Below are 8,887 nucleotides of genomic sequence, written 5' to 3'. Positions count from 1 at the left end.
CCTCACGTCTAATCCAAATTCCTCCTGCAGCAAGACCAAACAGTCTGAGGTGAACCCCGGAAAGGATATTATCGAGACCGATTCCCATCGGCTCCGCTGAAGGAAGCAGATATCATCATCAATCGTATTTATTGAGCGCTTACTGTGTGCAGAGCACTGTACTAAGCGCTTGGGAAGTACAAGTTGGCAACATATAGAGACAGTCCCTAATCAACACGCTCTCCTGGCCCCCCTCCCACTTTTGTGAGTACCCCGTTGTCACATTGTGGTTCCCCGGGGGTGCCCTGAAAGTTCCTCAGAGCAGGCCGGGCAGGAGCTGCCAGCTGCCAGAACCCAGACCCCATGAAAGAAGGGAATTCTACCTCCTCCTAGCTCTCTGGCCGTTCGTTCTCAGACTCTTTCAAGGACTCCTCCTCTGCCTCCCACCCTCTAAGTGTGGGAGTCCCTCAGGGCTCAGTTCTGGGTCCCCTTCTATTCTCCATCTACACCCACTTAATTGGAGAATTCATTCGCTCCCATGGCTTTGACTATCTTCTCTAGGCAGCTGATTCCCAAAACTGCATCTCCATCCCTGACCTCGCCTCCTCTGCAGTCTCAAACTCCCTTCTGCCCTTAGGACATCTCTACTCCGATGTCCCGTCGGCACCTCACACTCAACAAGTGCAAAACAGAACTCATTTTCCCACTCAAACCCTGCCCTTCCCGTGATTTTCCCATCCTTATAGACACCACCGTCCGTCATCCTCTTTTTCATAAGCACGTAAGTTGGGCATTATCCTTAACTCTAATTCAACCCACATATTCACCGTTATCCATCCTGTTGTTTCTATTACTACGTCTCTAAAATCCACCCTTTTCTCTCCAGCCAAACTGCTACCACACCGATCCAAACGCTGATGATATCCTGCTCTGACACGGCGTCAGCCTTCATGTTGACCTCCTTGCCTCGGGTCTCTCCTCACCCCAGTTCCACTTCACTCTGCCGCCCGAATCATTTTCTACAAAAACATTCAGCCCACCTCTCCCCGCTCCTCAAGAACCTCCAGTGGTTGCCCATCCACCTCCGCATCAAACGGCAACTCCTCACCATCGGGTTTAAGGCCCTCAATCAGTTTTCCTCCTCTTTCTTACTAACAATCCAGTCCGCCTCCCCACATGAACGCTCAGTACAGTTCCTAGTACTAGAGAAGCGCTCGATCCACAGGTCTCAGACTCCGAAATCAGAGCTACACCACCCTCGTCCTGGAAAATCCAGCTCTGGCCCGTCTCCCGGCAACACGTGGAAGTTGTCCCGAGGGACATGAAGGGAGATGGGATTACTGGGATGTCAGGTAACCCCAACCCCAACCTCAAAACCCACGGCCCCTCCCGACTCACATCCTCTCTGCTCCGAGTTTCCGATGGTCAGGACGGAATTCAACGGCTCTAGTCCTGAAGGTGAAGGAATGGAGTTCAGGGAAGTCAGTATTCACTGCCATTAGCAGTGGGGAGGTCAGTTTTTTTTTTTTGGTGGGGGCGGGGAGGGGATCTTAGGAAACAGGATGGAATTTGAACCTGTCAGGAAGGAGTTGGTAGTCGGTTTCTGCAAGACCAAGCCGCCCCTCCCATGTAGTCACAGCCCAGCCCCAGTCTGGGATCCGTGGCCCTTCACATCCGAAGGAGCTGGGCAAGGCAAGGAGCTTGTCGGAGAATGCCAATCTATTGTCACTAAAGGGCTTTCTGTGGGTGCATGCCAGCATCCCGCTCGGAGCCCTTCGGGGTCTGTTGCTCCCTGCCATCCCTTCCCTGACACAATATCAAGTAAAACTATGCTGACCCACAGCTGTCGCTCGTAGAGGTAAGATGGCAGGGAGTAAGGTGCGGCTAACAGGTCAGAGACCACACAGCTTAGGATCGTATCTGTGCTGGGGACCAGATGCTCAGAGAAACCAGACGCTGGCAACCCCCACGTGTCCTACACCCATGACCCCTTTCCCTAACCCTCTCTGGAACTGTGTCCTTGTCAACTTTTCGGCACTAATTCTAATGGCATTTTTTAGTTCCTTTGTGCCAAGGGCTCTATCAGGCACTGGGGCAGATACAAGACAATCAGGTTGGCTACAGTCACCGCCCCCCTAATCTAGAGGGGAGGGAGAACCGGTATTGAACACCTATTTTACGGACCAGAGAAACTGAGGCACAGACAAGTGAAGGTCACCTAGCCGGCACATAGTGGAGTCAGGATAAGATCCCAAGTCTTCCGATACCCAGAGCCAGGCTCTTTCCACTTGGCCACACTGCTTTTGGGGATGGTATGCCCGGGTGGGTCAGTATCCCCTTTGGGGATGGACGGCAGGCCGATAGGAGGGTCGGGCTGGCTACAGGTCAGGTCCGGGGGGCCACCCACCCTCTCTTTTCCATTCTGAGGGTGGAGGGGGCCGCCTCACCTGAGCGCGTCCCTCTGTAAAGGCTGGGGACCCTCGCTAAGGCTCACATGGAAATAGGAAGCGATGATGGAGAAGAGTCCAAGCCAAACGGTATGCAGCTTTATTAAAGGTACTTTTCATAAACAATCATGGTAATTCAGGCAGAACATGGGCTACACTCTGCACCCAGTATACAACAACTTTCAAGCTCTCCTCCTCCTCCTCGGGCTATCGCAAACGTCAAGTCACTAGAAAACCAATGAAGAGCCTTCATCTCCTACTTTGAACGGGGAAAGTTTAGAGTGAGGGTGGACACGTTCACACTGAGCATGTTGTTTAACAACTTTTCACGAGCCTACCCTGACTTTGAGGAAACAAAAGTAAAACTGCAGAATTCTTAGTAGAAGGTCCACACTATAAAAAGGGAAACTACTGCGCCTGCTCTCCCTGGCCTTACACCCCACCTCAGCGGCCAGCCGGGAAGTCCAGATCGGCCGACGCCCCGGGACCCAACAAGCTCAAATTTGGTGGTGGGTGGGTGGATGGATGGGTGGGAGGGAGAGGTCCCGTCAGGCTTCTGGCACTGGGGGAGCGAGCTCTACGTTGACACAGCAGACGTGGGGAGGGGGAAGAGGGTGGTCGAACCGGAATCTTAGAAATTCCTGTCTCCTAGAGTGCCCCCCCCAACCCCCGGCATCCCCCTGGGGTGGCTGCCGATGTGTATGACGTGTTGGGAGTACCGGAGACTCGCTCGCTCTCCGGACACTCCTCCTCTCAAAAGACAGGTTGGAAAACTCCCCTTTCCATTGCAACCTGCCTTCGGAGACAGTGGACCGGTGAGATTGGCCCTCCCCGGCCCGCCCCCACCCCAGACATCAACGAAGCATTGTGCTAACAACATAGCTTAAAAAAAAAAAAAGGAAAAGAAAAAAAAGTAAAACAAAATTCTGCATTTTTATAAAACTTGATAAAAAATAGTATTTCAAACTGTACAGTCACCAGAAGTACACAGTTATCAAAAATTCACACAATTCACTTGGCATCTCCAGCACCTTCAGCTTTCTGTGCCTGAAACGAAAGAAAGAGCCGACAGAATGGTTAAGCTTAGGGACTTGTGCGCTCTCCCCAAGGGGACGGGAGTTCCTTCAACAGCCAGTTTGCCCACCCTTCCTAGCCCCCGCCATGGCACGACGGACCGCTCGGTGACTTTAGGATTAAGAGTGTGGCTGAGGGGAATGACACCTGAAGGTGTGTGACTCTTCCTGGTATCTAGGAGAGAGAACCGGCTGGGATACGAGCAGGCCCCGACTCCTCTAGACTGTCGGCTCATTGTGGGCAGGGAATGTATTCATTCTCTTGTCCTCCCCCAAGCGCTTAGTATAGTGCTCTGGACATAGGAAATGCTCAATAAATGACTGATGGCTTCAGAGGCAGACTAGAAACTGCTGGAGGAGTTGGGGAGCCAGTCCGAAGACACAGATCCACCAAAGCGGAGCCCGTGAGGAGACCACCATGGTCAGTGGGGCCTGTGCTGGCCTCTGTGGTCCTGGCACACCCCCCCACCACGCGCGCACGTCGACAAGCACTTGGGTTTAGTGAGCCCCCGCCCACCGTACCTGCTCTGTTTTGGCATCTCCGTTTTCTGCAGGATTGTTGCCGTCCTTTCCGGCGTCAGCCTTCCCCTTCTTCCCTTTGGGTAACTTCTCCCCCTTCTGCCAAGAGTCAGGACAGGGCGGGGGCGTTACTCGCCGAGCCAGGTGGAAACTGAGGCCCGAAAGGGCGGGTTGGCGCCCACCCTGGCGGGGACCCCAACCCCGGAATGGCTCCAGGAAAACCCACGGCCTAGGGGACGCCCAGCACAATGTACGCGCCCCTCGGCGCAAATGCCAACTCGGGAGTCCCGGGAAGGCTCGGCTCTTTGAAAACCCCTCATCCCACCCGCTCTGCTGCCAGTCTGGCACTGTCGGGAAGGGGCATCCGGTGTAGGCCACTGGGCACGGCTGCCCTCCACTACACAGAAATCAGACACATTTGCTGCTCCCGTGCTCCTCAGCCCCTGAAAACCCTAGCACTCACCTTTGCGGGTGCCTTTTTCGGTTTGGGCTCTGGCTTGGGTGGGGCCGGTTTCTGATTATAATTATGTAGGAGAAAAAAGAAGAGTGGCAGAGTTACACTTTGGACCCGGCCCCAGGGGCGACAAGTGATCATTGGGAACCACGCGGCCACTCACTGGCTTGGAATTGAGCAGCTTCAGGCCGTGGGGTGGGACCTCTATTTGTGACTTGCCCAGAACAAGGTGGGCTTCCACCCCTACGAGGGCCACCAGATGGTCCAGTAGAAATCCCCACCCTTCAGACCCAGGGAAATGCCCGGATACTCACAGCAGACAACCGCGCTGATCTCCTCTGGGGCTGCCAAAGAGAATGGAGAAAGTTAGTTCATCAGCCAAACACGGAAGGTAGAATACTTTCAAGTGGAAAAAAAAAAAAGGGGGGAAATGACTCCCCTGGGCCTCATGAACCTTGAATGGTCCATCCCCCCACCCCTCATTCTTTTTTTAAATTGTTGCTGTGTGCCAGGCACTGTAATAACCACTGGAGTAGACAGAAGCTAATCAGGTTGGACACAGTCCATGTCCCACATGAGGCTCACAGTCTTAGTTCCCATTTTACAGATGAGGTAACAAGCACAGAAGTGACTTATCCAAGGTCACACAGAAGCCAAGTGGCGTAGTCAGAATTAGAACCCAGATCCTTCTGCCTCTCAGGCCCCTGCTTTTATCTATTAGGCCACACTGTTCCTGACCGGAGCCCATACCCAAGGACTTCCCAGTGCGCTCCATTCTGGAACAGAGTGGCCAAAGGACTGGGTTTACTTGGCGAGTGTTGCCAAGCAAAAAAAGGCCTCGAAACGAGGCTTCTCCTCATCTAGGTACTTTTAGCGGCTGAGAGGATTAAAGACTTGGGGCTTGCAAATCCTCAAAAGTACGGACAGCGAGACTTACTTCATCCTTAACCTTGGCTTTTTCACCCTTAGCGTCTCCTTCGGCCTGCAACAAAACGCACACACGTAAAATCTCACGTAAGGCACAGTTGAAGAGAAGCAGTCTCAAGCACCTGCACGACCACCTGTCGGCCTCCCCACAAAGTAACCCGGGAGGGGTGTTTGAGCAGCGGACGTACTCTAGTCCGAGCCGTAAAAACGGAGCCATCATTCACTGAATCGTATTTCTCGAGTGCTTCCTATGTAGAGAGCACCGTACTATGCGCTTGGAAAGTACAATTCGCCATCCCGAGGCCGAATTACCAGTACCTCCAGACCCTCGGAGGGCCGTGGAGGTCCCCCCAGCTCATTCCTTCATGCTGCTGTATTTACTGAGCGCTTACTGGGTGCACAGCGCCGTACTGAGCGCCTGGAAAGTGCAATTCGGCAACAGAGACAATCCCTGCCCACACGGGCTTACAGTCTAGAGGGGGGTCAACCCTCTGGCATCACCCCCACCCACCGGGAGAGGGCGCTATACACAAGGCCAGGAAGCCCTATCATTCATTCATTCATTCAATCGTATTTATTGAGCACTTACTGTGTGCAGGGCACTGCACTAAGCGCTTAACAAAAACCCTCATTATTGTTATTAAAAGGAGGGGAATGACGGGCGGGGAGATCCGCCGGGCTCGGGTGCCCCAACATGAGGCGGGACCAACAGCTGCAGCATCCCTTAAAATCCCTCGAGGTGTCAAAATCGTCAGAATAAGCAGAATTATAGTTCTATACACATCATTAATTAGAGTAAATACGTACAGATATACCTGTCTACCTGTTTTGTTTTGTTGTCCGTCTCCCCCTTCTAGACTGAGCCCGTTGTTGTGGAGGGACCGTCTATGTTGCCGACTTGTACTTCCCAAGCGCTTAGTACAGTGCTCTGCACACAGGAAGTGCTCAGTAAATATTCCCCCTTCTAGACTGTGAGCCCGCTGTTGGGTAGGGACAGTCTCTATACGTTGCGTACAAGTTGCCAACTTGTACTTCAAGCGCTTAGTCCAGTGGTCTGCACACAGGAAGCATCCAATAAATACGACTGAATGAATGAATTTACTATTCTACTTATTTTATTAATAGGTTTTGTTTTGTTGCCTGCCTTCCCCTTCTAGACTGTGAGCCCGCTGTTGGGCTCACGTTGCCAACTTGTACTTCCAACTTGTTGTCTATACGTTGCCAACTTGTACTTCCCAAGCGCTTAGTCTGCACACAGGAAGCGCTCAATAAATACGATTGATTGAATGAATGAATTTACTATTTTATTTATTTTGTTAATATGTTTTGTTGTCTACCTCCCCCTTCCAGACTGTGAGCCCGCTGTTGGGTAGGGGCCGTCTCTATACGTTGCCAACTTGGACTTCCCAAGCGCTTAGTCCGGTGCTCTGCACATAGGAAGCGCTCAATAAATACGATTGATTGATTGACTTCCCAAGCGCTTAGTTCAGTGCTCTGCACACAGTAAGCGCTCAATAAATATGAATCCCCCTTCTAGTCTGTGAGCCCACTGTTGGGTAGGGACCGTCTCTATATGTTGCCAACTTGGACTTCCCAAGCGCTTATTCCGGTGCTCTGCACATAGGAAGCGCTCAATAAATACGATTGATTGATTTCCCAAGCGCTTAGTTCAGTGCTCTGCACACAGTAAGCGCTCAATAAATATGAATCCCCCTCCTAGACTCTGAGCCCACTGTTGCGTAGGGACCGTCTCTCTATGCTGCCAACCTGTACTTCCCAAGCGCTTAGTACAGTGCTCTGCACACAGTAAGCGCTCAATAAATACGATTAATTGTACTTCCGAAGCGCTTAGTACAGTGCTCTGCACACAGTAAGCGCTCAATAAATATGAATCCCCCTTCTAGACTGTGAGCCCACTGTTGGGTGGGGACCGTCTCTCTATGCTGCCAACTTGTACTTCCCAAGCGTTTAGTACAATGCTCTGCACACAGTAAGCGCTCAATAAATACGACTGATGGATTGATTGCCAACTTGTACTTCCCAAGCGCTTAGTGCAGTGCTCTGCACCCAGTAAGCGCTCAATAAATACGACTGATTGATTGATTGCCGACTTGTACTTCCCAAGCGCTTAGTACAGTGCTCTGCACCCAGTAAGCGTTCAATAAATACGACTGATTGCCGACTTGTACTTCCCAAGCGCTTAGTACAGTGCTCTGCACACAGTAAGCGCTCAATAAATACGATTGATTGTACTTCCCAAGCGCTTAGTACAGTGCTCTGCACACAGTAAGCGCTCAATAAATACGATTGATTGTACTTCCCAAGCGCTTAGTACGGTGCTCTGCCCACAGGAAGCGCTCAATAAATATGAATGAATGAATACGGCTGCATGAGGGAATGAATGAGCCAAGGGGCCGCCCACAGGACGCGCTCAATAGATACGACTGAATGAATGAATGAATGAATGCAAACAAACCTCCGCGCGCGCGCGCGCACGATGGGGGGGGGCGGGAACAGCCCTGGGCGCCGGTTGCCATGGCAGCCGTCGAGTAGGGGCGCGCGCACGCGCAGAAGCCTTCCCCGGCGGGGCGGCAGTGCGCAGGCGCGCCTGGGGGCCGGACCACGTGGTGGCGGCCCCGCCCCCGCCCGGGCGGACGGTTGGCCCCGCCCCCCGCCCCGCGAGGCGGTTTGGGGCGGCAGCGCGGGCCCCCCCCCCCCTCGCTTCCCGCCTTTTCCCGTTTGAATCGACGGCCCGGGATAATGGGGGGGGGGGACGGGAAGGGGGGGGGGACGGGAATGGACGGGTGAGGGGCGAGAAACAGCCGCCAACATGGCTCCTCCAATATGGCCCCCGCACCTCAGCCGGGGAGGGGGAGCGGCTGGGGCCCCGCGGCTCCTCCCGCCTCAGGCTTGGGGGTCGTCGACGGACCCCCCCCCCCCCCAATTCCGCCCCGGGGCGGGGGGTCCTTTTCCCTCCCGCCGCCTCGCCTCAGCGGGCGGGCGGCCTCAGGCCTTGCCGCCCCGTACCTTTCTCTTGGGCATGATGGTGGCGTTGGCGGGCACGGGCGCGTCGGCGGGGTCCGGGCGGTCCGGGGGTCGCTCCCGCGTCCTCCTCCTCGCACTGCTCGGGCTCCGGGGGGTTTATAAAGTTTTTATAGCGCTGGGAGCCCCGGACCGGTTAGAACCGGATTTCACCTCCCGCCGCCGCTCATTGGCCCGGCCGGGGTCACGTGGGCGGGGTTTAAACTCACCTCCTCGGAGGGGCGGGGGGGGGGGCCGGCGCGCGCGGGCGCGCGTGCGCACGCGCCGGGCCTCGAGCTTCCCGCCTCGCGCTCCGCTTGTGCAAAAAAAGCGGCGTCGCTCAAGTTCCTTCCACCTTATGCAACCCAACCGCCCGCTTCTCCAATCCGTGCAATGGGCCGGGGGGTGGGGGCTACCCTTTGGACCCCCCCACGGAGGCACCAGCCCCCCCCCTTCTTTTTCCCCCC

General features: G+C 54.4%; 1 protein-coding gene across 1 annotated transcript; it reads right to left on the bottom strand.

The window, feature by feature from the left end:
* Positions 1-2,503: 2,503 nt before the first annotated feature.
* HMGN2 (high mobility group nucleosomal binding domain 2) lies at positions 2,504-8,594 on the bottom strand. Its single transcript, XM_038758582.1, has 6 exons — positions 8,427-8,594; positions 5,410-5,454; positions 4,787-4,816; positions 4,482-4,532; positions 4,022-4,117; positions 2,504-3,473 (listed from the first exon to the last, which is right to left on the bottom strand). Exons 1-6 carry the CDS (start codon positions 8,439-8,441, stop codon positions 3,438-3,440), a joined length of 273 nt encoding a protein of 90 aa, XP_038614510.1. The 5' UTR covers positions 8,442-8,594; the 3' UTR covers positions 2,504-3,437.
* Positions 8,595-8,887: the final 293 nt, after the last annotated feature.

This window comes from Tachyglossus aculeatus, chromosome 16 (assembly GCF_015852505.1).
Source record: "Tachyglossus aculeatus isolate mTacAcu1 chromosome 16, mTacAcu1.pri, whole genome shotgun sequence".
In the NCBI taxonomy this organism is placed as follows: domain Eukaryota; kingdom Metazoa; phylum Chordata; class Mammalia; order Monotremata; family Tachyglossidae; genus Tachyglossus; species Tachyglossus aculeatus.
This window is presented reverse-complemented; position numbering and strand designations above follow the sequence as displayed.

Coding starts and splice junctions, on each gene's coding strand:
- HMGN2 (XM_038758582.1), bottom strand. Junction 4,817..5,409: donor AAGCCAAGGTTAAGGATGAA/GTAAGTCTCGCT, acceptor TCTCTTTGGCAG/CCCCAGAGGAGATCAGCGCG. Junction 4,533..4,786: donor GATCAGCGCGGTTGTCTGCT/GTGAGTATCCGG, acceptor AATTATAATCAG/AAACCGGCCCCACCCAAGCC.